Source organism: Nansenia antarctica, assembly GCF_963989245.1.
Source record: "Nansenia antarctica genome assembly, chromosome: 1".
In the NCBI taxonomy this organism is placed as follows: Eukaryota; Metazoa; Chordata; class Actinopteri; order Argentiniformes; family Microstomatidae; genus Nansenia; species Nansenia antarctica.
Genome location: NC_137674.1, coordinates 73,652,424 through 73,680,383, shown reverse-complemented (window position 1 = coordinate 73,680,383; position 27,960 = coordinate 73,652,424). Strand labels below are relative to the sequence as shown.

The 27,960-nt window shown below is 45.2% G+C and overlaps 1 protein-coding gene across 1 annotated transcript; it reads right to left on the bottom strand.

Moving 5' to 3' along the window:
- dusp22a (dual specificity phosphatase 22a) lies at positions 1-27,934 on the bottom strand (the record flags this gene model as incomplete). Its single annotated transcript, XM_080525986.1, has 9 exons — positions 27,011-27,934; positions 21,508-22,714; positions 21,253-21,348; positions 20,360-20,393; positions 13,655-13,737; positions 13,001-13,050; positions 4,498-4,572; positions 3,738-3,909; positions 1-174 (listed from the first exon to the last, which is right to left on the bottom strand). The coding sequence occupies exons 3-9, from the start codon at positions 21,271-21,273 to the stop codon at positions 1-3; spliced, it is 609 nt and encodes a 202-aa protein (XP_080382112.1). The 5' UTR covers positions 21,274-21,348; positions 21,508-22,714; positions 27,011-27,934.
- Between the last annotated feature and the right edge of the window lie 26 nt (positions 27,935-27,960).

Below are 27,960 nucleotides of genomic sequence, written 5' to 3'. Positions count from 1 at the left end.
TCATCTGTTGCCCCCGGATCCGTACGCGTTGTAGGGCAGAGGGTAGACGCCGGAGGCCACCAGGGAGTCCTGGTGCTGCTGATGCTGCTCCGTGAACTGGCTCAGCAGGGCGCCCACCTGCTCCTGGTCCTTAAAGGGGCTGGGACGGAAACTGGCCCGCAGCCACGCCCGGTACTGGGGGTAGAGGACGGACAGACAGACAGAGAGAGGGTCAGTCTTGTTAGCTTTGGAGGATATGTCAATTCAGTTCATTTCAGTATGATGTTTAATGGTCATTACAGGGTCAGCTGAGAGGGCAGTTGTGTGGTAAGAAGGCTTTATCTTGTCCTCTGTTACTCCCAGTAGAAGGTGAAAGGTTTACAGAATGAATCTACAGTATATGTGTGCTTCTAAACAGACTGCTGTGTGAGATGTGATCTATCTGGACTACGCTCCAAGAATCACATCCGAGCATAAAATGGGGAAACGTGTGTAAAAACAGCACTTAACACAACACAAACAACTACTTTCTGAGCAAAAGCTTTAATAGCTTGTTCCTACTTACTACTAACTACTTAATACCTACTACGAGGCTTTCATTGGCCCATTTTCCACGGTTTTTAGGGGGGATACATGCCCAATTCCAAATTGAGAACTAGCTTCTACCCCCTAGGTACCTATTGAGAGAGAGAGAGAGATCTGAAAGGATTGCATAGGTCTAAAACAAGATGGCTAACGTTCCACCTAACTCACCAGAGGAAAAGGTATTATGATATTATCATACCCTTGATGTCTATCTGATATTTTCAGATCTACTTGAATTGCCTTGCAGGGGTAAGGAACTAGCAGTTTGATATGAAACAAGGCCTTCTCCTGGTTGGAGAATGGGATTGGGAAACCCCTGGCAGGGGTCCAGCTCTAGTGTTAGTGGGGCCCCATGGGGACAGGAGCTGGTGGGGGGGGCTGGCTGGGAAAAAGAGCTCTACCAGGAACCTGGCTCTACTTCCAGCATCCCACTGATATTCCAGCTAACTCAACAGTCATCTCTCAGGCCTCCCTCTGACACCTAATGGAACTAACTTGGACCACTGTGAGTGAAAATTAACCAGCACCAATTGAAATATAGTTAACATATTTACAGTTAGGTTCATATTCCTTACTTAACGGCTTTTAGGGGTTGACTACACATATTGTAATAGGTACCATCTCTTTTTTTTTTTTTTTTTTTACATATCTGAAACTCAGCCTGTGTGACTTGCTGTGTCTTGCCTTTCCAGTAAATCTGTAACCACAAAGGTAAACAAGACCAACGGGCCACAGATTTGCGGTTTTTCCAAGAAAGAATCCAGGAAGTAAATGTAATAAAAAAGAAATTATGCAATATACCTTCTACTTTGATTGCGAAATTGGAAGAACTGAAAGTATCTCTAAGTAATACTCAAAATGTCCCTATATATCAGCTTTTTTTAATGGATATTTAGTAAGGATACATATGAACATGTCCTGGTGCCCTGGTGGGGGAATGAGCTTCCCACTGCTGTCAGAACTACAGAGTCACTACCTATCTCCTGCTGTAGAATGAAGACCCATCTCTTCAGGCTACATCTTGATTGTCCCTCCTAAAGACCTCTTCATCCCCACTACCCCCCTGTACAGTTTCTCTACCGTATGTATAAAACAAATCCTTCCTTTTCTATTTTCTAGCATTGTGACTGGCCCCTGGTCCTAGCAGAAGTTTGTTCTTCTTATGATGACTGACGTGTAGATGATTTACTTTGGACAAATGTACTTGTAAGTCGCTTTGGATAAAGGCTTCAGCTAAATGTCTAAAATGTAAACGTGAACATGGATAATGAGATTGGTGCATGGCAGAGGAGAGTGGCCTATCGTAGGACAATAAGACTGGATCCAATAAGAAAACACTAGAATTCATAGAATAATTACTGGTTTGTGAAAACAAGACTCTCAAATACACCTCAGTCTGAACTCAAATCTAGCGGTGTCTTATCATCCCTTTCATCTCACTCCTTCGCCTGACACCTTTCCTGTAGTCAAATGGAGATCGTAGAAATGCAGTTTGTGATGAAAGCAAACACAGTGCAACTCCTTACTGTCCTGATGAGAATGACACTACCCATAACACCACACATGGGTCCCCTCTGAAGTCCACAACACACAGATGGAGGTGTGCACTTGTAGTTGTTTTGGGGCAGATTGACACACAAGGCATGGTGATGGAGGTGTGCTATTGTCATGCTACCAGCTGACTGGGGAGACATGGGCTGACATTTACCCCACAGGGGTAGTGGTGGTCTAGTGGATAGTGAGTTGGACTTGTGATCGGAAGGTTGTCGGAAGGTTGTGAGTTCAAATCCCGCCTGAAGCCACACCACTACTAGTGTGCCCTTGGGTTAGGCACTTAGCCCTCAGTTACTCCAGGGGGAATGTCCCTGTAATTCGTAATTGTAAGTCGCTTTGGATAAAAGCGTCTGCTAAATGGCAAAATTAATTAATTATTATTATTTAGAACAATAGAAGAAGACACCACATTCCAGGTCCACTAGTCAGGCATACAGGCTACATATCCGTGTATAGCCACTATTGTTATACGGGCTATTTAGTATGGTAACACTGTAGAGTGCCTACTGTATTAGATGTCGCTATACAGGATAGAAATGTACGTTTCAAATTGGTGTACACTTGTCATTAATCTTGCTTTCTTGATACTTCAATAAATCCAAATAAAAAATCTTAGTAATTCCTCTGGACGTGGGAAAATCATGAAGAAATAAGCACATTTCCCCTTTGATCCACGAAAGCAGTGCCAGACCAACCAAACAATGAAAGCATAACAATATTATTTTCTGTAAGCTCATGTTGCAAGCTGCTGACAGTAAAGATAGCCACGTGATGAGCTCTACCCAGGCTAATGCAACTTCAGCAAACCCCTTCAGTTCCCCTTCTGGAGATGTCACTATAGCTACAGGCCATCCCCTCCACACACAACAGCTCTTTCTCACCCTTCATGTTGAATGTGTGAATATGCCCAAGGACCTAAAAATGAAGTCATATCTAATGTAGCACATGCACACATGCATGCACACACACACACACACACACACACACACACACACACACACACTTACTTTGAAACTAGTGTAAACTACAGTGTAAGGATAGTAGTGAATGAACGCCCACCAGGGCGTGAAATCAAACATCGAGGTGTCATAGACATTGCTAAGAATATTTACAACCACGGTGGTGTGTGAAGTCTTGACTGATCCATTTCTTATAAACCAAGAAGAGATAAGGAACCAGGAAGTAGGTGGTCCTGATTTACTATCAGTGACGATCATGGAGAAACACTCCTCCTCACTAAAGTGAAAGTAACCTACAGAAGAAGAGGCGGCAGGGCTTTCTACAAACATCTGACTGTGTGTGTAAGGGGGCTGACTGTGTGTGTGAGTGGGAGTTGACAGTTTGCCTTCTGAGTGGGTGTTTAGAATTTTTTTGGCGGCTGTGGCGCAGGAGGTAGAGCCGGCGTCTAATGATCGCAAAGTCGGCAGATCGGCATTGACACTTGACATTTTCACGCCAAGTTTGATTTTTAGAAATCCCAAAGTGGTGTACGCCTTCTTTTTTTGTGTACGCAATGTTTATAAATGACCCCCCCAGTTTAACGTGAGTGAGGTTGTGGAGGCGTCTCATAACGGTAACGAGTGTTTACCTCTGAGACCTGGGTCATCTGGTACTCTTACCTCTGAGACCTGGGTCATCTGGTACTCCTGCAGCTGCCGCTGGAAGCCGTAGTTTGGGCCTACGAAGGAACGCACGGCCTTGACCGCAGACAGACACTCCTCCCAGCTGTAGGTGGTGATGGTCATCAGGTAGGCTACCACCATGGTAGTGCTACGGGACACACCTGCCAGGCTGCAGAAAGTAGGGGGGGGTCACAGCATGGTCAGGTGTGGACATTGGACAGACATAGTCAGGGACAGGGAGCTAGCAGGTGTGGTCAGTAGCCAGGTATGTTACACAGCCAGGCACTAGCAATGTTCCAAATGTGGTCGCTGGTGTGCTTAACACTATAACAGCCGTGCCTATTTTACCTACTAGTAGAGCCGCCTTGGGGGTTTAATAGACCCCCTTTTTAGAATGTAAATCTGCTACTTACACATAACGACCACTAGTTGGCCGTCTTGTTTTTTAGCCTGCCTCCTACACAGAAACTACAAAATAACTTTATATTAGCTTATCCTGATGTGATATTGAAAATGTAAGGATACTGGATTGTAAGAACCTACATATCTAGGAAAAGTCATGAAAGGAGGGTCCTGAAATTTGATCCGAGTGCAAAGATAGACATTTTTTTTTACACATTTTTTTTACTTTGCTCTTCTAGTGTTAACAGTCATAGTTGACATAAGTCAGGGAATTACTGTAATGTTAGGGGTTAATGTTACTGTCCACCAGTAAGACAGTGTGGTGTCGTGGACTCCTGGGGAGCGTGGTACGTACCAGTGCACCAGGCAGGCTCCCCCGTTCAGACGACTCTCGTGGATAAAGGTGATGCACTCTCTGAAATGCTGCGACCTGCCGAGACAGAACAGCACCCTGGGACATGAGTGACCATAGGAAACAATCTGTCGTGTTTTTTTCCATTATGCACTACTTTTCACTGCTGTATACCCATTTAGTGTGCCTTTTACAAACTGTTAGTAAGTAAGTAAGTCTTGAGAACCGATGGTTCTCGAGCCTAATGGCCCTTAGGCCCTTAGGCTATCTCCTGTTTCTGTAGCGTGAGGCGGCTTGATGTACAAGTACACCCCCTGGACATGACGCTGGTATGTCGCAGGGTCGTACACCTCCAATCCAACCCTTAATGCTGAGTGCCAAGCAGGGTAGGCATCGGGTACCATTCTTTAATAGTCTTTGGTATGACTTGGCCAGGGATCGAACTCACAACCTCCCAATCTCTCTCAGGGCGGACACTCTAACCACAAGGCCACTGAGCTGTTTTTTTGTTTTGTTTTTACAAACTGTGTTCAATATGAATATATATTGCTCCAGGGGTGCTGACGATGGCTGACCCTGTGCCTAGAGCATAAAATAAATGTTGTACTCTATCAACGAATAGACTCATATTCATCTAATCTAATATTGGTGAAGGGAGAGGTTGTAGAGTACTGCCACTGTGAATGCGGTAAACGAACGCAGGGTGAACGGAATGCGAGGCGTCAGAGGGGTTAACAGCAGAGCGTGTTCACGTTGGTTCATGTCAGGAGGTGGGTTTTCTTGTTAAAGGTGAGGTAAGGGCCCATAAATAGATTTCATGTTAGGTAAGTATGGGATATGAAAACTCCTCAGAGAGAACTGAAATTTTCAAATGGTGTAAAAACCCTCTGGAATCGGTCACCGCTCCTCGCCCCCACACAGTGTGTTTGTCTCCTATCGGTTTCATCTCAGGTCACTGTACATGTCTGATGCTACAGAGATACCAATAATAATTTAAAAAAGACTCCACAGGTATCTGCTACCTGTATCCAAAACACACAACAGCGGTGTTTGTCCCAGAGGCAGACAGCGTCGAGAGGAGGAGGAGAAGGAAGGTGGAGGGTGGGAAAGGAGCGGTAGTGGTAGTGGTGGTGGATACAGTAACAGCTCTGTTTCTCCTGGTCTACAGGCCCTGAGGGGTGTTCAGAGAAGTCATGGGTACTGTACTACACTCGGATGTCCTTCCTGTCACATGGTTCACCGGCTGCTTGCCTTCTGATGACATTCCGATGTAGAGTAATGGTCTGTGTAGAACCGGTAGAACTGGACTATGGCGAAGGGAAAAACTTGACTGAGGCCCACCCACGGTTCTCTCATTTGTTTAGGTGTTGTCTGGTTTGGGGTTACCATGACCATGTGCTGCCTTGATCCCATTCTAGGATATAGTGGGAAAAAAATCCTCTAACAATATATAATAAAAAAAAAAGGTTCTCAATGAATCATGTGATTAGTGCCTAATTCTAGTGAAAGGGTTCATACCCTTCTGCATGGTGTACACTAGTATAGCCTTCTGCATGGTGTACACTAGTACTGTAACTAAAGCCTGGTACACACATTAAGATAATCTGGCCCGTTGTCCCCCCTTCCGACCAAGGACAGCAAACGCCCGATTATCGGATGGCTCTAAAGATGATCCTACAAGATTATCCTGTGGTGTGAGGTGTGTTAAGAGTCCATTTCTACCAACAATCAGCTCGGAAAATGGTCGGGCCGATGATTGTAAATATTAAACGTGTTCAGTATTTACGATCAAAAGTCCTCTTGTGTGTGGGCGAAATTGACAACTTCCGAGTCCGATTGTGACGTGGAATGGAATGTAACCAATCAAGAAGCGAGCTGACTGACACCTCTTCTTCTTTTTGTTCTTCGGCACTTTATTTGCCCTGTCGCACATGGCTGCCTCGTACAGATCAGTCAGGGTACTACTACCCTGATCACGCAAGATTTCTGGCTTGGGGGACGAGACTCTAGACCAGTGGTTCTCAACCTTTTTTGGGCCAGCGCCCCCCTGTCCATTATCCAGGCCTCTTACCGCCCCCCCCCATCAAAAAAAGTAGGCTTATTTTCTTCCCTAAATATTAATGTTGACTAATATTCTGTGTTATATAATTTAAAAAGCATGTCACTGAATGCCAAATAATAGATTGGATTTAACTGGGCAGTTGGAATACCATTAACATTAGTTTACCAGAGAGCAGAAAAGCCATGTGAATGTGAATAAAAATGCTGTTTCTGAGTGTTAAACAAACTCAGACAACATCAGAGAATACAAACAGACTGCTACGGAACAGCAGCAATTTCACACATGTCCGATGCAGAACAAACAGTAGGCTGCAGAACTGTACATTACAACTAACATTGTTCGTTTTTTTTAAGTGTGCTGGTGTTGCATTTCTCCAAATTGCTGTTTTATGATGCTAATATTTGTGTGGTGGCCTGGGGAAACCCTTCACATGGTGGCATTTTGACATTTTCATTTTTTTATATTTCCATAAATTAGAAGTTATCAGCTATTCATAACTGGTTGAATGACTGAGATAGCCCTTTATTTTAAAAAGTTATGAGCATTTTAATGTATCATGTCAAAAAAAGTGAAAGGTGCCCCCGACTTCTTTCTCCTCCGGGTCGGGGGAGGAGCCTAGATGCAGATCGGCCGGTCTCGTTTGTCTGCTTGTGATGCGGTGTTAGTCTGCTCGCCTCGTCGGTATGCGAGGGACAGATCCATTTGTGTGTCTTCTAGTTAAGATTGTATTACTTTATGCTTATATTGTGAGCATCAGTAAACTGGCAATAACACAGGTGGAAGTATCGTCTCTCCTTTCGCTCATGTGTGCGTGCGTTGCTTAACTGAGAATGAGGAAATGAGAATGACGTTGTTTCGCTAGCAAACTACCCACCACAAAAACATAAAAATAAGTACTTTCTCTTTTGTTTTCTTAAAATGTTTATTCACCATAATGTAGTATGGAGTTCAAAGTACTAGAATACCACATAATATCAAAATCGCCAAAATCGCGATTTCCATCTATTTTTGCTCTTTGCCACAAACGAACGCCAGCGACATCCGACGGGTTTTCCCAGGCCACCACACATTTATTCATTTTTGATTAGACTTTGGGGGGGGGGGGGGGTGGTGTCACAATATGGCGGCAAACGATAGGGGGCTATTATTTTAATATTTTATTTAGTATTCTATGGTATTATTTTCATAAACTGACCACTTCGAATTTCTCATATCAAAACATAACAAAGTTCAGAGCTCTGCGCTCTGGGAGCGCTCAGAGATGGGCGCTCTGACTGAAAACACGGTTTTGCCAGAGCGAACTGACCGTTCGTGCATTTACGAACGTACCCGTAATAACACTGATGACAGCTGATCAATACAAAAGACGCTGCAGCTGATGCGTTCGTTTCCAGGACATCACAAGAGGAGCAACATATCACAAAAAAGCGATCGTATTTTAGTTTGCAAACACATCGCAATGCTAACCTCAGAATGGCACTAGGGATAACATCCACAACAACACTTAACAGTAATACATTTATGTAATATACTGTGATGAACCTGCGAGGGGAGGGGACATTCGTAGCTGATTTCTCTAGGTTCGATTATTGGTAAGCGACAGAGAACTTTCAGGACTGGTTTATTACGATCGCTTTTTTGATATAGGTTGTTCCTGCTGTGATGTTCTGGTATGGTGGTATGGTATTAGCACTCATTTTAACTAAATTAAATAAGCTGTATTGAAAGGAAGCGAACGAAGCGAACGCAACAATTACAATGAGCCCACAAACTGAAACATATGTCACTCAAGCATAGCCTACAAGGAAAACACTCATAGAAGTTGGGCATTGGTCAACATGATGTTACAGATGGGATGAACCGGGTTCTTTCTATCGTAGCATAGTATTGCAATTTCTGCACTGTACATGAACTGTCAAGATTCTTCTACAATGCAGCTTACCCAGACACATTGGAAACTATCAAAAGCTCTGCCTTTGCTAGCTGAGTTTTTAGCTTCTCCATCTTCTTGATGACACTCACTTTTATTTTTTTGGGCGCTGCGCTACGTGTGTCTGCGTCACAGAGCCCGGCCAAGTTCAGAGCGCTCAGGGGTGGGCGCTCTGACTGAAAAGACGGTTTGTCCGAGCGAACTGACCGTTCGTGCATTTACGAATGTGCCCGTAATAACACAGCTGTTTTTCATGATGAAATGCGTGAACGCCCCCCAAGAACACCTCAACGCCCCCCTTTAAAAAAGATTTGTTCCAGCGCCCCCCGATGTTGTCTGAACGCCCCCGTTGAGAAACGATGCTCTAGTCTAGACTGTCGTAGGACAGATCTTTATGTACTGTATGTGGTGTGCTGTATTGGGAATATCGGAGCACACCCCACACAATACGATCAAAACTGTTCAATCCATGATTTTTTTGTCTTCATGTGTGGGGTCTCTCTCAGATAAAAAATCTGTTAAGATTTAGAAAATCTTTATGTGTGTACCAGGCTTTAGTATACCCTAACCACTGGATCGGTATTTTTGGGTGTTACACTATGAACCTATCACCCCCAATCCAATATGAGGAAATACTGCTGGTGAATTGCACAATAGGAGAACCATATGGTTGGGTTAGCACGGTCCTATGAGAGCAGAGGCCGGTTACCCAACGCCTCAACAGACTGGGGCAAAAATAGATGGATCACCACTTTTTTTTTTTCTTTCTTTCTTTCTTTCTTTTTTTTTTTTCTTCTTCTCCTCACTGGGATCCACCTCAGCACTTTTCTCTGTCTCTCTGGTCCACAGGTTTCCGGCTATCTTGTTCAATGTGCAGAAATTCATCATGTGGTTTTTGAAACCGGCTGATCTCGAAGGAAACAAGAATAAGAAGAATCTTATTCACGGAGCAGGCAAGAATGTGTATGTTTAGTACATTCAAATTAAAGTCCATAGCTTTTAAAGCCCTCAGCTGAGGATGGAGACCGCATTAGGGAACAGATAGATCGGGGGGGCTAATTCTATAAGCGCTACATCAGGTATATTTTAAGGAAGTAGAGTTGAGGGTCAGTTTCCTACCGAAGCACCTGGACACACAGAGAGAGAGAGATAAAGAGAGGCTCCAGACCCCCCCAACCACAACCACCCCCCCCCCCCAATCAATGGCATGCTGATCTGGCCTGAGAGCGGGGGGAGACGGGGATGGAGAGACGTGATGAAACCAGCATGGAGACCGTTGGCCCTGGGAGCCCCCCCCCCAGCAAGGGATTGTGACAGAGAGGGATTATTATAGGCCTGGGTGACCGAGGCCCGGGCAGATGTCACAGCTCAGCTTCCTTCCTCTGCTGCCTGCCTGCCTGCCTGTAGGCCAGTTGATTGCGACAGTGGGGGGGTCCAACAACAGCCCTCCTTACCCCCCCATCCGTAACCTCCAACCAAACCCCCCACCCTCTTTCCTACCCCAACCCTCTCCTCCCCTCCCCTTCCCTTCTCCTCTCCTCTCCTCTCCTCTCCTCTCCTCTCCTCTCCTCTCCTCTCCTCTCCCCTCCCCTCCCCTCTTCTCCTCTCCTCCCCTCCCCAGCCAATGAGCCTGTCCTCATGGATAGTTGCAGGGACACTCTTACATACAATGACTCAATTCCACACAAACCTAATTTTCTGAACTCAAAAATCCAATGAAGTGTCCAATGAATCCAATTCACAAATTAGTATTTAGTGATCCTAAAACTGTTGTTTGTTATATTGAGTGGGCTCTTCAACGCTTAAACTTTCGTTATATTTCGTAATATAAAAAAATTAAAAAATAAAAACATGGGAAAACACATTTAAAAAAAGAAAGAAGCTTTTTGGTCTTTTGTGCGACTTGAGAATTGCAGACATGGAGTACTTTTCACCAGACTGTGTCACACATGTTATGACTAATGCCTTCAGTTGATGGTCATCATGCGGGGGGGGGGGGGGATGGACTTTGATCTGCCCTCTTATTAACAGACATGATAACACACACACACACACACACACACACACACACACACACACACACGTAACCGAGTTGAAGTGGTAAACTCACTCTTGTTATGACAAGTTATGGGTTTGTTTCCAGCCGAGGACATAGTCTATTGCATATCACACACAAACACACACACATGCTGAGGGAAACCCACTCGAGTGCTGCAGGGACTCTACCCTCTGCTGTAAAATGAAGACCGGGACAAATCATGTGATGCTAGGGGGAACCACTTTCCTTCACATCTGACCTCTGTGTACAGTCAAGTGTACCAGGAGACCTGCTTTCAATTACAGTCTGAGACCCTTGCCTTTACACTCTTTTTTGTCTCCTGTTGATTCAACAACAAAGTTAGAGGCTTTATACATTTAGCCCAGTATGTTTGCTGCCTGCGGTAACCACTGTTGACCGGTGCTATTTAGAGAGGGAGACATGTTTTGGTGTTCTGTAACGACACAGAAGGGTTTGGGATCTCTCTTGTGAGGCGGCCTCTGGTTGTGAGATCATCTGACTGGTGGTGGGGCTAAATTAAAAAAGAGCCATTTCAAAATATGTGATGATCCTTCTGCTCACCATTTACTGATACGAGAGCCAGACAAGCTGACTCTTTTATCCAAAGCGACCTGCAGTGTATGTGGTACCAACTGAGCCACAGAGGACCACAGAGTAAGAGACTCCTTTACTGCTCTGGCCTTAGATTATATTTAATGTCAGCTCCTTTGGTGTTGTAGACTGTTTTGGGTCTCTGTGTCAATCTTTTGAGCTGACGTTATTTAGAACACCCAATAGAACAATAGGTACAATAGAACCCTTCAAGGCCCATCTCGGTTATTGTGCCTCCAAGTGGAAATGCGCTCAGACAACACAAGACTAATGACTAATGGTCTTTTCCTGCTTGTGTGTCACGCCCTGGAGCCACAAACTGGAGAATAACGTTAGACCGGTGTTGCTGAAACATGACATGAGTCATGTCTTGTTCACAGAAACGTGTCCTCCTTTTGAGGAGTGCCCGGTTGGGTATATGTACATTGGCATCTTTGGCATTTTATCCAAAGCGACTTAGAACAAATACATTTGTCTAAGTGAGTGAATCATCTATCCATCAGTCATCTCAAGAAAAAGTAATCTAGCCTAGGACCAGGTGGTAGTCATAATGCCTGAAGAAGGGAGAATTAGTATTTTTATTTATGGATTTATTTTATTTACAGTAGAGAAACTGTACAGGGGGGGTACTCAGAAAGGCTCAGAAAGGCTCAGAAAGGCTGAAAATTTTAAAATAAAAGTGGGTAACATTAATATCACAAGAAAAGAGGATATTACATACCTGGGCTCCATCTTAGAGGCAAATCTTTCCGGAGATAAAATGGCAGCAAAAGTAATCAAAAAAGTGAACCATAGAACTAGATTCTTGTACAGGATATCCTCACTTGTCAGTAAAAACACACTGAGGACCCTATCAGGAGCTCTCATTCAATGTCACTTCGACTATGCCGTAACATCATGGTACTATAGAACCACAAAGGCCCATAAAACAAGACTCCAGACAGCCCAAAATAAACTGGTTAGGCTTCTGCTAGGCCTCAACCCTAGGACACATCTAACCGCTGCTCATTTTTTGAGCCTTGATTGGCTACGAGTAGTTGACAGAGTGCAGCAGCTTGCACTGGGCCTGGTCTTCAAGATACGCTACACCACAAAGACACCCAAGTACCTGTCAACATACTTCCAAAAAGTGAACAACGTCCACACATACAACACCAGAGGAAGCTCCACGAACCACGTTCAACCGCGTTGCACCACAAACAAGGGGTTAAACTCGTTTGCAAACTATGCAGTAAAAATGTGGAACGCCCTTCCTATAATCTTAAAGGAGTGCAAAACACTGCCCACCTTCAAAACCACTCTCAAAAAACATTTACAGGAGGCTGCAATCCGTAACTGGACCCTCTAAATCAAAAATCAGATTAAAAGACCCGAACTACCCACTGTACATACTTTGTGTTTTGTCCCCCGCCCCCACCTGTGGTGTATGTCCCCACCTGTCCTACCCGCTGTACATACCTTATGTTTTGTTGTATTGTTCTTCCCATGATGGATGTATGTTTATCTTGTAGATAGTAATAGTTATTTGTCTGTATTATCTTGTAGATAGTACTAGTTTTTTGTCTGTCTTACATGTAACGATGAATTGAGAATCAAGGACCCCAATTGAAATAAGCCAGTGGCTTTCTTGGGTTTTTATCCTGTTAGTTGACCTTGTATGTAATATGTACTTTCATGTACCTACTTCTGCAAATCTCCTAATAAAGTTTTCAATCAATCAAAAAAGAGGGGATGAAGAGGTCTTAGGTGGGACAGTTCAGGTGGGTTAAATGGCACTGGTGTTTTATGGATGTGTGTGTGTGTGTGTGTGTGTGTGTGTGTGTGTGTGTGTGTGTGTGTGTGTGTGTGTGTAGGTACAACTCACAGGTTTTGACTGGATGCGTCAGCTGCATGGATACACAGGTAGGTCATGTCCTGTGAGAGGTAAACAGAGAAACGCACAGATCTGAGATGATGCAGAAACACAGAACAGGGCTCAGACCTAGAGTCTATAAACACAGCACATACCGTCTCTTCAACCAGCCTGACAGAGTACAGAGTATGTAGGTCCTTCACATGATACCCAGAAATGTATTGTGCATTTTACCACCGTTTGCAGTACATGTATACCACAGTTACCACATACACATTACAATAAATTCCTTCTCAATATTGTACGCCTGAGCATAACTAATACATAATAGGTTGCACTAAAGTGCCATTTTGTGGGGCTAAAGCTTTGTTTAATAATATTATTGTCTAGTAACCAACCGGTGTTAACAGCCTGATTTTCACAGTTGCCTAATTGAACTGTTTGACATTGCTACCCCCAGGTGGCTACAGGGGTGCATTACAAAATCAATGTTCTATCACAAAACCAATTATCTCGCCCACCAGACTTGCACAGCAATTAGCCTGGGAGCGAGGTTAAATATAGCTGTGAACAAAATCAGGAAACTGCACTGACAAAAGAGTCTGCATGTATTGAATCTGTTTCTTCTAAGCAGGTCGTGCGTCTTTCTATGGCTGCTCCACTCACCTCCAACACGGGCTTGGCATCGTTATACACGGACAGGATGTGGGTGATGCCATTCTGAGACAGACTCTCTCTGTTCTCTGCGTCTGGAGAGGGAGAGGGAGGAAGAGATGGAAGTAGAGAGAGAGAGAGAGAGGGAGGGAGGGAGGGAGGGAGAGAGAGAGAGAGAGAGACAATCTTTCCTATTCTTCTCAATGAATTTCAATGACACCCACAGTGGTGGTGACAAAAATACCATGGTGTTTGAATGGTGTTTGGAGTTTGGCCTGATGTGTGTGTTAGTAATTATTGGGTTCAGCTCGGATGAGTCAAAAGACAAGATCGGACCACCACAGTCTTTTCAATCATTTACACACATTGTGTGCGGAAGGGAGAGACACAGCACACTGCAAAGCAGGAAGTTATCTCTGAGGAGCTGAATGTCGGTCTTCTGTTTTAAGCTAAACTACAAGCAGTGGAAAAGTACCAGAGAGAGACAGCCAACCTAATGACCTGGCTCAGCCCCCCCTCTGGCTGGTCTCATCCTATGGGCTGCCGGTGGCCTCCCAAGGTGAAAGTGCTTACCGTGCGTTATGAGTTATGGGAATAACATCAGCATAAGCTTAAGCCAAAGCAAATCCTTCTGAGGATAGAGACGAGAGGCCCGGCTCCAGCAGCCTCACACTGATCTGTAATACTAATGCATCGTGTAACCTAATAGTCAACCGGAATCACTATTCCTGTGTGTGTGTGTGTGTGTGTGTGTGTGTGTGTGTGTGTGTGTGTGTGCGTGCGTGCCTGCGTGTGTGTGCGCGGGTGTGCATGTGTGGTGTGTATACCAATTATTCAGCTGTGTCACTTGGAGCTATTTTCAATCTTTGAGCAGTGATTGGACCATCTTGTGATGCCATCATCAGAGTAGCTAATATTAGAGCAGGGCAGATGTCACATTAAGCTGGTAGGAGAGCTGGGCTGAGGAGCCGACATATTGCACAACACTGTAAATAATGCATGGCCTGCTTGTGTTGGACTCAACCCAGCTGTGGTCGAGCTAATGTTGTACATAGTATAGTATGATATATTATCTTTTATTTTTTTTCACTTTTATTTTTTTCCCCTTAGTATGATAATAATATATAATACTATACTATATCATACAAGGGAAAAAAAGGAAAAAATATATAATATGTTTTTCCTTTATTGTATAAAGCACATTTATAATATGATATAGTATAGTATGATATATTATGATGTAGTATAGTAAGCGTCACAAAAAAGACCATAATATAGTAGGATATAATTTTTAGTTTTTTTGTGACGCTTACGATATTACATCATAATATATCATACTATATTACATCATATGATATCATATGTTACGTCCGTAGTGGGTTTGTGTGTGTTCTGTTTGTTTCCTGTGTTTCTCCCAGGTGATTGTCCTTCCTCCCTGCCCATTGCCATGGTGACGGCCTGATTGGGCACACCTGTGCTCAATCCTCAATCAAGGTGGAGGTGGAAGATAAAAGCCTGGGAGAGACACTCAGATGGTGCCATTGGGCCATTCCATAACTTGAGAGTTGTGTGTGCGCGAGTTGTGTGTTATCATAAAACTTTAGTCTGTTACTATGGTCTGTCACTGTTTGTTCTACTATAGTATCTTTCTGTGTGTTTGTTAAGCGGGGTACACACATAAGGATTTTCGGATGGCTGAAAACGACAGAAAACGCCTGATTATCAGATGGCTCTTAACATTTTCCTATAACAAAATCCTGTGGTGTGAGGTGTGTTAAGAGTCAATCAATTATCAATTGTCAATTGTCTCTCCCGACAACCTGCTCGAAAAATGGGCGTGGCCGGCAATCTTAAATGTGAAATGTGTTCAATACTTAAGACCAGAAATCATAGGGTTGCCAGATTTTTGGGTGGAATTAGCGGTTTTAGACTGTGGTTAGGGTGGAAAATGTCATTTCCATCTGGCAACCCTGCTCCCGAGTCCAACTATAACGTAGCCGCCAATCAAGAAGCGAGCTGACTTCTTCTTTTCGTTATTCGGCACTTTATTTGCCCTGTCGCACATGGTTGTCTCGTACAGGTCAGTCAGGGTACTACGTTAGATAATAATAATAATAACTTTATTTGTATAGCGCTTTTCCTGCAAACGTTGCGGCTCAAAGTGCTTTAATCATTATATAATCTTAATTTAATTATTTTGTAGTTTAGTTTATTTATTTAGCACACAAGAGATTGTGCAAGGAGGGAACGAAGCCCAGAAGGCTTGTACATAGTTCCACTCCTGTCAATATCTATGTTTCAAATAAACATCAAGGAACACTTAATGTATGTCAATAAGAGAAAAGAAACCACAAACAAAATCATATCCATAAAGGCAATATTAAAAGGATGGGTTCACGCGAGATTTCTGGCTTGGGGAACGAGACTCTAGAGCAGGGGTGCCCAATACGTCGATCGCGATCGACCGGTCGATCGCAAAGGTAGTATGGGTAGATCACATGGCATTGAACAAACCCCCCCCACCCCCCCCAAAAAAAGTTCGCCTATCATCCATCCTCACTATGGCTTTTGCCACTTGATTGATGTACAGGTAAGCCAGTCTGAGATCTGATCTTTTCACCTAACACACGGTTCACCACGCATGCGCAGTCAACAGCGGCAACTACAAAATACAAAATACCGGCGAGACTAATTAACTAGTTAGCCTTCCAATTTCTACTATTTACTATTTAGTACTAAAGAAAGGGTATACAAATGAGTGGGGAAGCTGGACCAAGTAAGAAACCAATAACGTACAACTTCCATCCAGAATGGGAGGAGGACTTTTTTTACACGATATGATATTGGAAGTGCGTCTGTCTGATCTGCAGATCTATGATGGCTATTTCGAAGAAGGGAAATGTGGCAAAAGAGCGAAAACGTACGGCTGTAACGATAGCTTCTTATCACGTCAGTCACGTTCTTGTTAAACACAAGAAGTCATTCAAAGACGGCGAAATTGTGAAAAAAGCGTTTCTCGAGGCTGCAGATTGCCTTTTCGATGACAGATCCACAGTGGCTGATGACACCTTGCAAGCCTGCCTACACCTTGCAACCAGCTCCTACAGCCCTGACTACTAGCTGCCTCCTCCCAGTGCCAGGTCTCTGCGGGGTACACACATAAGGATTTTTCGGGCAGTTTTGGCCCGATTTTCGGATGTCTGAAAACGACAGAAAACGCCCGGTTATCAGATGGATCTTAACATTTTCCAATAACAGAATCCTGGGGTGTGAGGTGTGTTAAGAGTCACTTCTCTTCAATTGTGCAATCAACTCTCCCGGCAACCTGCTCGGAAAATGGGCGTGGCCGGCAATCGTAAATGTGAAATGCGTTCAATACTTCCGACCAGAAACCATAGGGTTGCCAGATTGTTTGGTGAAATTAGCGGTTTTAGAGAGAAATCTCGCGTGAACCCATCCTTTTTAATATTACCTTTATGGATATGATTTTGTTTGTGGTTTATTTTCTCTTATTGACATGGCTTGGGGAACGAGACTAGAGAGTTTGGAGTCTGTCTGTAACGAAAATCTTTATGTCTGTGGGGTGCTGAAATGGGGAAATTCGCGCACACCACACACAACACGATCAAGGCTGTTCAAATCCAAGATTTTGTTTCTTCATGTGTGGGGTCTGTCTCAGCTAAGAATTCTGTTAAGATTTTGAAATTCCTTATGTGTGTACCCCGCTTAACGTAGAGAAATGCATTTATTTCCTCCTTTCAAACTAGGGAACTACCTGTTTTGTATCTGGTTTACTTTTCTGTTTGTTGGATCAGTAGTTGGCTATGGTACTGCAGACTGGCTGTCAGTGTGTGAGTGAGCGAAATTGAGGTGTGTGTGTGTGTGTGTAAGAGAGAGAGAGAGGGGGGGAGAGAGAGAGGGAGGGTTTGTGCTATGGCTCCCTATGCAGACTGGCAAATGTGTGTGTGTGTGTGTGTGTGTGTGTGTTTGTGTGTGTGTGTTTGTGTGTGTGTGAATGTGTGTGTGTGTCTGTGTGTCTGTGTGTCTGTGTGTGTGTGTGTGTGTGTGTGTGTGTGTGTGTGTGTGTGTGTGTGTGTGTGTGTGTGTGTGTGAGTGAGAATAGCAAAGAGGGAGGGTTTGTGATGGTCTTCTCCTGTGTGGCTGTGTGACAGAGAGAGAGAAAGTGTATTGTGAGTTTACTATGCAGGCTTGGAACTGTGTGTGTGTGTGTGTGTGTGTGTGTGTGTGTGTGTGTGTGTGTGTTTGTAGTACGTGCGTGCGTGCGTGTACGTTTGCGATGTTGAAACTAGACTGGTAGATCTTGGCAGACTGGCTACTTGAAAAGTAGATCTTGGTTAAAAAAAGTGTGGGCACCCCTGCTCTAGAGAGTCTGGAGTCTGTCGTAACGAAAATCTTTGTCTGTGGGGTGCTGAAATGGGAAAGTCGGCGCACACCACACACAATACGATCAAGGCTGTTCAATCCAAGATGTTGTATCTTCATGTGTGGGGTCTGTCTCAGATAAGATTTCGGTTAAGATTTTGAAAATCCTTATGTGTGTACCCCGCTTTAGTGTGTATGATGTTGTCTCCTCCTTGCAGAGGGAGTGTGTTTGTTAGCCTTGTTTCTCTCTATATCCTAGGTTTCCCTATCCCAGGTTTCTCTCTATATCCTAGGTTTCCCTATCCTAGGTTTCCCTATCCTAGGTTTCTCTCTATATCCTAGGTTTCCCTATCCTAGGTTTGCCTTTCTATCCTAGGTTTCCCCTTTCTATCCTAGGTTTCCCTATCCTATGTTTCTCTTTATATCCTAGGTTTCTCTTTATATCCTAGGTTTCCCCTTTCTATCCTAGGTTTTCCCTCTATATCCTAGTTTTCCCTTTCTATCCTAGGTTTCCCTTTCTATCCTAGGTTTCCCCTTTCTATCCTAGGTTTCCCTTTACATCCTAGGTTTCCCCTTTATATCCTTGGTTTCCCAATATAAAGGGGAAACCTAGGATATTATGGCATATCCTATGATATGATAAACACCAGTCCCCTATACTATACTACAACTATACTAAATCATACTACAACATATTATACTACTATATACGATACTACATCATACTATATCATATTATAAATGTGTGTGCCCATGTTGCTCTTCCATTTCACTGCTTTTGTATTACAATAAAGGAAAAAATATATAAAGTGAAAAAAGAACATAGTAGGCTATAGTACATATATTATAATAATATATAGTAATATATTATCATACTACGGAAAACATTTATAAAGTGAAAAAAAAAAGATGTTCTTTTTTTTATTTTTTTATTCATCACTTCATAATTTCCTTATTATTGTGGAATCAGCTTGTCGGTAAAACGATGGAATGGATCAATCTATTGAGGATTGTGATCTTAAATGTGTTGTGTCATCTCAGGATAGATTAGGTGCGCAGCATACACGATTTGACAAGAAAATAGAATGTTCAACACAGGTCGGAATCTCTGTACTTGATTTATTAAGACAGTCAGCGAATGGTTCATCAGCACGGTAACCAGCATCCGGCATTCCACGACATTCAACGACCATTCAACGACCATTCAACGACATCATTATGACATACAGACAGGCTTAAATACTCTCTCGACCACCCTCTGTCTGTGCCCTGGCGCCTAACCCCCAAGGTCTTTAAGATAACAACCTCTCGAGTCTGCATATTGTGGCGTTATTGCTACCCCTGAAGAGCAGGCTGACCTGAAAGGAACAGAATGTGTGTGTAAGTGTGTGGGTATGTGTTATGTGTGTGTCTGAGTGACATGAGAATAGAGTGTGTGTGTGTGTGTGTGTGTGTGTATGTCTGAGTGACATAAGCATATATGTTTCTAGAAAACCCCATAAGATCTAACAGTATGATAAACATACTGTATATCATACTATACTATATCATACTATCATACTAAGGAAAACAATAATAAAGTGAAGAAAAAAAGATATCATGTTAATTATTAATTTTGGAATCAATATCTTTGTTTTTATAGGGCCTCTGATTTGCATAGGAATCAATTACACACTGTGCAGATTAGGATGTCACTACCAACTCTCAAATTGTATAATTTTCTCTTGATCCTGACAAACTCCTCAGTCCCTGCCAATGACAAATATACCCATAAATTGATACAGCTACCACAATTCTTCACACAAGAGATTTTTGGGGGGCCACTTGGTTATAGAGCAATTTTGTAGAGTGACTGAGATGATGTTGTCCCATCGACTGTGCTTTTTCCTCTCCACCATTCAACTTTGTACATTTTTGTCTCCCCAGGCCTCAGGGTCACATTCCTGAGCAGTTTTGTTCCTCTCCATTTGCTCAATTTATAATGACAACCTGATCATTGATTCCTATGCAAATCAGAGACCCTATAAAAGACATTGATTCCAAAATTATATTAACTATTATCCTTGCATTAAGATGGACTCAATGGACCATCCAACATCAGTCCTCTTTTTCTTTTTTTTAAAGTGTGGCCCCCTCTAGTGGTTGTGGCCCTAAGCGACCGCTTAGACCGTTTATGCCTTGGGCCGGCCCTGCAGTGAGGCCTTAGCTGAGGTAGAGGTGTGCAGCGAGGCCTTAGCTGAGGTAGAGGTGTGCAGCGAGGCCTTAGCTGAGGTAGAGGTGTGCAGCGAGGCCTTAGCGTAATGATAATGAGTTTAAAGTCAATCTGGTTCTCACCTCGTATGTTCCCCAGGTAGAGCCCATCCACGACCTGTGAGGAGGTAGACATGTTTCAGAGGGAGAGACAATCGCCACACAGAGCACAACAGCCTACTATACTGGACAACCTCAGTCCTGCTCCTCTCTGCTCCTCTCGGCCCTGGGAAGCATGGCGGCCTGGTGTCATTTGGGAACAGATGGGAGGGGAACCGCTCATAACTGAAGCCATATAAGGCCTATCAGCAGCCAGGCAGACCAGGACCTGCACTGAGGCGCACTGAACCAACTAAGATGGCTGAGGCCTACAACTGTGTACTCCAAATAGGATCTTGTCTTGGCCATGACAAACTTACTCTGTGTTGATTTCCATCTAAACTTAAACACCATTAGTGGTTCAGCTGGTGCTGACTCAGCACTGATTTTCTATTGCTTGAGTAACAGTGCACCTCTTGTATACCGGCTATACAGTATATTAAGGCTACAGTATCTAATTGAGTAGCAGCACCTTTTCACACACTGTGTGCCTGTGCCATCACTATAGGACATCATTCAGATGAGAACCTAAAGCTCATCTCATAACACTGGTGCACCTTGCAAGACTTCAAGAACAATTTAAACAGAACAGCTTTAAATTAGACAAGAATAATGTGCATAACAAAAACGCTAAACTCAAATTTTTTTAAAATATCTAAATTTGGTGCTACAAGATGTATCAGTAAAAAAAATGTCCATATGTGAATATGCATGTGAAATAGGAAGGTCATTGGGCAGCATCTTTAAGTGTGTATTTATCTCCAGTGATGTCTATGAAACAATCCGCCCCGCTGTGGAAGCTTGTTCACTTTCGCTACAACATAACATAACAACATAACAGACATCTCAACAGATACATTAGGAACATCAGAACATACCTTGTTCATTCCATTTCCCATGATTTGAAGACGACAAGATTACGATGTGAACGCTCCGTTGTCCAATGTGTTATTCCATAAAGTTCACTATGATATCTGTAACAAAGAACATGACTACCAGGACGGACAACAACAACAACAACAACAGACGATCAAAGGTGCGACTGGTTGCGAAATAGTCGGTGGTCACTGGTCAGGAGACCACTTGATTCAATCAATGAGAACAACACAGTGGACTTCTGTTGATATTCCTACATCGCTTTAAAAATCGAACGCCATGATGATGCGCTGTCCTCTGTTCTCTAGTTATTCTCTTCCGGATTCTCTTTTGTTTTTTTTTCTTCTTTTTTTGAATTTGATTGCAGTCAAACAGTCTGGGTCTGGGACGCAGAGCTCGTCAACGTGACATCAGAATGTAAAGATTAACCCGTAGAGTCCAACTACAACAACAGACTCTGAACGGTCTAGATTACGGAGGAGCTGGCAGCAACGCGGTCAATGAAAGGGACGACAACAGGGAGTGATTTGTTCACGGAGGTAAATGAATGCTTGGACAAGCTGGGACTGAAATGGGACAAACTGGCAGGTGTTACAACAGACGTGTCCAAATCTGACGGGGAAAGATGTTGGACTTTTGAAGCGAATGCAAGACAAAGTGAGTTAAATGGACCCTGAACAGAAATGTGTATTTTTACAGTGCTAAAAATTAACCATGTTATTGATGTTGTAACTAAAATAGTTAACTTTATCAGGGCAAGGGCATTGAATCACAGACAGTTTGTTGCACTTTTGGAGGAGCATGAGACTGAACATCGTGACATAGGCTACCACACAGCTGTCAGATGGCTCAGCCTGGGAAAAGTGCTTAAAAGAGTATGGGACCTCAGAGCAGAGATTCAAGCGTTCTGTGAGAAGAAAGGGAAGGACATCCCAGAGCTCTCAGATGCAGACTGGATGGCAGATTTGGGATTTGCTGTAGATGTGACTGCAGTCACTGCACTAATGAATGAACTAAATACCAAACTTCAATGCAAGGGCCTTTTTGTACATGAAATGTACAGCTTGGTGAAGGCTTTCATGAGTTGCAGTTTCTCTCCAGCCAAATTGAGAACAACATTCTCACCCACTTGCCAACACTAAAGCAAGTGGGTGAAAGATCACCCTCAGCTGATCACCTCTGCAGGTACATGTTATGAGCTCTGCATGCTGAGTTTTCAAGGCGATTTCAAGACTTCAAAACAGTTGAGAATGAAATGAACATGATTTGTTCTCCCTTAACCTGCAGTGTGGATAATACACCCAGCGACGTTCAGCTCGAACTCATTGACCTGCAGTCTGATACACTACTGGCAGAGCACTTTAAGTCAGTATCACTGCTGGACTTTTACTCTTCTCTCAAAGAGGAGAACTATCCACACATGAGGAGGCATGCTCAGAGGATGCTAGTTCTCTTTGGATCTACCTGTTACGTCTGTGTTTACGACAGTTTGGGCTTTACGACATGTGCCGTATTACGTTTTGTGTTACACGTGTGTTTGATTAAATGGAGTTGCAAGCTCCGACTACAAGCTCTGAGTTCGACTCCGTTATTAAACATAACATTGGCGACGAGCGATGGCTGATTGTTCTCTACCAACACCCCCTCCTTTCCTAGCAGTCCCGGCAGAACCACCGATTCCGTGGGGCCGCTGGATTTCCTCTTTCGAAACATACATCCTAGCTGCCGGTTTGGAGGATGTATCAGACAAGAGGAAATATGCGTTGTTGCGGCACTGCCTGGGAGCGGAGGGTCAGCGCGTGTTTGAAACTCTTGGCCCTGCGGCGAGATACACAGACGCTGTGGAACTATTGAAGCAACACTTTGCCCCTCCACAAAGCGCTCTTCTCCGCCGCGTCATATTCGGACGAAGACACCAACGAACAGGTGAGACAGTGACACAGTATGTGGCTGATCTGCGGGGTTTGGCGAGCGTATGCAAGTTCGGGACATTACAGAACGAAATGATAAGAGACCAACTCATCTTACACACAAACTGTGACAAGATTAGGGAAAAACTGTTACTGGAAAATGATGAACTTACATTATCAGCAGCTCTGAACATGGCGGTCCAGGTTGAAACAGCTTTAGAATGTGCAGTTAGTTTTTCAGCCTCTCCCAGCTCACCGGCAGAGGGCGCGCACAGCCTACAGGTGCCCCTCCTCCACGTGAGTGCAACCAGCGGCGGGGAGAGCATTTTACTGGCCTCTCGGTCACGCGACCAGCCACACCAGCCGTGTGGGAATTGCGGCTCTTCTGCACACAATTCAAGAGCTCAGACATGCCCAGCCCGTGGTAAAACCTGCTCCAACTGCGGGAGACTAAACCACTTTCACAAGGTCTGCAGGTCTGCCCCAGCTAGAGCTTCCCAGTCACCTACCACAGTCATCCATAATGTCAGCTCAGGACGAGCGCCATTCAAAACATGCTCGTTGATGGTTGGTGATGTCACTCTGCCGCTCCTCCTAGACACTGGAGCCACAGTGTCCCTTGTGAACTTGACGACCTATACACAGTTCTTCTCCCATGTGCCCCTGGGGTTGCCCTCCACCACCCTGCGTGGCTATGCCAACTCTAAGATTGACATTGTGGGCTCTTTTCAGCTGCCTGTGAAGTACGGGGAGAGGACACTGCCGGCTTTCAGGTTCAACGTTGCACGCCACGGGACCAACTTGTTAGGCCTCGACCTGTTCAACGCCCTCGGTTTCACCCTGCTAGACACAGCTGGCTCAGAGATTCACACCGTTTCCATCCCCTGGCAGCAACAGTGGCCTGCGCTGTTCAGCGGTGTAGGCTGCCTCGACACTTTTGCCCACCAGCCTCTGTTAGATCCTACAGTGATGCCTGTTATACAGCCCCTCCGCCGCTCCCCCCTGGCTCTCCGCGATGACATCTCCTCTCAACTACAGAGCATGCTCGATAGCGACATAATTGAGCAGGTGAATGCATCGCCTTGGATCTCCAACCTGGTGGTGGCGAAGAAGAAGTCTGGGGGGCTGCGCATCTGCGTGGATCTGAGAGCGGTAAACAAGGCCATCATCCCTGACAAATACCCCTTGCCAACGATAGAGGAGCTCACCGCCCAGTTCTACGGGTCCAGCGTGTTCTCTAAACTGGACCTCCGTCAGGGTTACCTCCAAGTGCCACTACACCCCGAGAGCCGCAACCTCACAGCGTTCATCACTCACAGAGGGGTTTTCCGCTACAAACGCATGGCTTTCGGTTTAAGCTCCGCCCCCAGCTGCTTCCAAAAGATCATGGCCTCCATCTTCGCTGGGATCCCAGGTGTGGCCATCTATCTTGATGACATCGTGGTTCACGGGGCCACCGTCGAGAGCCACAACGAGCGTCTCCACAGTGTGTTCAGTGCATTGGCCAAGCATCACCTCACACTCAATGGTGAGAAGTGTGTATTCGCCGCCCCAGCCATTGACTTTGTGGGGTTCCGCCTCTCAGCTGATGGCACGTACCCGCTGCACTCGAACACCGAGGCCATCCATCATGTCCCGGAGCCCACCACAGCCGCTCAGGTGGCCTCCTTTCTAGGCATGACGGCGTACTACCTCCGTTTCCTGCCACAGTACTCGGCCACAACCACACCGCTGCGGAAGCTGTTGAAGCATGACGAGCCCTGGCTCTGGACGTCTGCCTGCTCAGACGCCGTACGCCTCCTGAAGGCCCAACTCACCTCACCACCGGTCCTGGCGCATTTCGACCCGGCCAGCCCCACTCTTGTCACGTGCGACGCCTCTGCCACAGCCATTGGTGCGGTGATGTCCCAGCTGCAAGGGGGGGTGGAGAGACCGATCGCCTTCGCCTCCCGTGCTCTCAGCCCCACGGAACAGAAGTACTCGGTGGGGGAGCGGGAGGCCCTAGCATGCCTCTGGGCATGTGAGCGCTGGCACATGTACCTCTATGGACGGCTATTCACACTGAGGACAGACCACCAGGCCCTCATCACCCTCCTGGCCACGTCTGGCACCGGTCACAAGCCACTCCGCCTCCACCGCTGGGCCGACCGCCTGCAACAGTACAACTATCGGCTACAGTTCACGCCAGGACGAGACAACGTGGTAGCCGACTTGCTATCACGCGCAATCCCCAGCCCACCCACAGCCCCAACCTTGACCCCCGGACTGGACCAGGCTGAGCATGACCTCGTCCAGCTCCTCCACACACCCCTTCAGGAGACGGTGTCGCTGAAGGAGCTCCGGGATGCCTCAGCCGATGACCCCACCCTCTCTACACTCTCAACCTACATCACGCAGGGGTGGCCGGTAAGAGTACCTGACGAGCTACTCACTTACTCCAGGATCAGGGAGGAGTTGTCGGTTTGGAATGACACCTGTGTCGCTCGCGGGTTCTGCACTGTGGTCCCAGGTGTCCTTCGGGCGCGTATCCTTGCTATGGCGCACGAGGGTCACCTGGGCATAGTCAGGCTCAAACAGCGCTGTCGTGAGGTTGTGTGGTGGCCAGGCATCGACAGGGAACTCGAAACCCTGGTCAAGGATTGCACTGCCTGTCTCCTTAGTGGTAAGACCAGGGCTCCAGCTCCACCCCCGCCCATGCAGCCGTTGGACTGGCCATCTCAACCCTGGGAGCACCTGCAACTGGATATCTGCGGCGAGCTGCATGGGGTACCACATCACCAGCGTTTTCTCGTTGTGACCTACGACCTCCACTCTAAGTGGCCAGAGGTGACACCTGTGGGCTCGGTCACAGCAAAGGTGCTGATCGGCATTCTCGACGCTCTGTTTGCGCGTTGGGGCCTGCCCAAGAGGATCACGACTGACAACGGTCCTCAAATGGTTTCCCATGAACTGTCCTCCTATCTAGTGGGTAAAGGGATCCACCACATCCGCACAGCGTTCTACCACCCTGCTGCGAACGGGGGGGTGGAACGGCTGAACCAAACACTGAAGAATGGCATCAGGGCCCACCTGGCACAAGGGTGCACGCTCACCACCAGCCTCCTCCAGACGCTGTTGCATTATCGGGCCACGCGACACGCCACTACAGGAGTCTCCCCAGCCTCCCTCATGCTGGGGCGGGAGCTCCAGCTGCCTCTCGATAGGCTCCGCCCTACACTAGCTCAGCTCCCGGTCCATCCAGTTCAAGCCACAGTCACCAAACACCAGCGCTTGATGAAGGATCGTTTCGACAGGGCCAGACGTGCTAGGCCACCTGTCATCGCTGTGTCGGACTGGGTCAGGATCCGACGACCTCATCGGGACAACAAACTCCAGTCGTTTTGGTCTGACCCTGTCCAGGTCAGCAAACAGCTTGGCCCGGCCTCGTTTAGGCTCGCCGACGGCACTCGCTGGCATGCTACCCGCCTGCGTAAGGTGCAGCCTCCCCCTGGCCCAGCGCTGAGTGTGGCCTCTTCCACAGTCTTGCCAGCCGCACGGTTGGATGAAGCAGCAACCCCGGCCTACCAGGCTCAGCCCCAAGGCGTGGAGCCGCCACCAGTGGCTGTGGCTGCACCAGAGCCACGTCTGGTTCGAGCACGCAACAGGCCCGAGCACTTGCGTGATTACATGACTGAGTATCACACCTAGGTTGTGTGAGGGGGGGGGAAATGTTACGTCTGTGTTTACGACAGTTTGGGCTTTACGACATGTGCCGTATTACGTTTTGTGTTACACGTGTGTTTGATTAAATGGAGTTGCAAGCTCCGACTACAAGCTCTGAGTTCGACTCCGTTATTAAACATAACACTACCTACACATGTGAACAAACAGTCTCAGTGATGAAGTTCAACAAATCCAGATACAGATCCTCTCTCATTGATGATCACATGTCAGCTGTCCTTCGCATCTCCACCTCAGACATTCAACCAGACTTCAGTGCACTTGTTCAAGCTTAAGGCAGACTTTTCTCACTGAACACAAAAAATAACTGAAAAATATCAAAAGCACTGCTTTTTCTACTCAGATGCTTAGCTCTGTGTGTTGTAACTTTATAGTTAGTTAGACAGTTAAAATAGATTGATTAATGTGTTACATGATTGATTCACAGTTAAAATAGATTGATTAATGTGTTACATGATTGATTCACAGTTAAAATAGATTGATTAATGTGTTACATGATTGATTCACAGTTAAAATAGATTGATTAATGTTACATGATTGATTCACAGTTAAAATAGATTGATTAATATGTTACATGAGTGATTCACAGTTAAAAGAGATTGATTAATATGTTACATGATTGATTCACAGTTAAGAGATTGATAAATATGTTACATGATTGATTGACAGAAGTACATTTCTGTTGTATTAGCTAAGAAGAAGAAGAACTATAGGTTCCAGAATGTCTTGTAGAAAGACGTCATATAAGTTGACAGTTTGTTGTTTTTGAGAAATGTGAATTGTACATTGAATTGAAAGTGAATATCTAATAGCTCGTTTTATTGAAAAAGAAAGTGATCACAAGTGTATGTCAGCAGATTTGTATATAAAGAACCCTTCGCTTGATATCACCAGTCCTAGCCATCATTTCAGAAGGTAGAAATACTACACTGTGACTCGTAATGTTGGATGTATGTAATGTTAATAAATAATAGGCACAAACTGATGTTGCAAAAGGTCAAAACTATAGCTGCATTTACTTCCCTGTGTTTAAATGAGTCCTCTTGCTCTTCTATATTTGACCTACTCCACATTTTCATA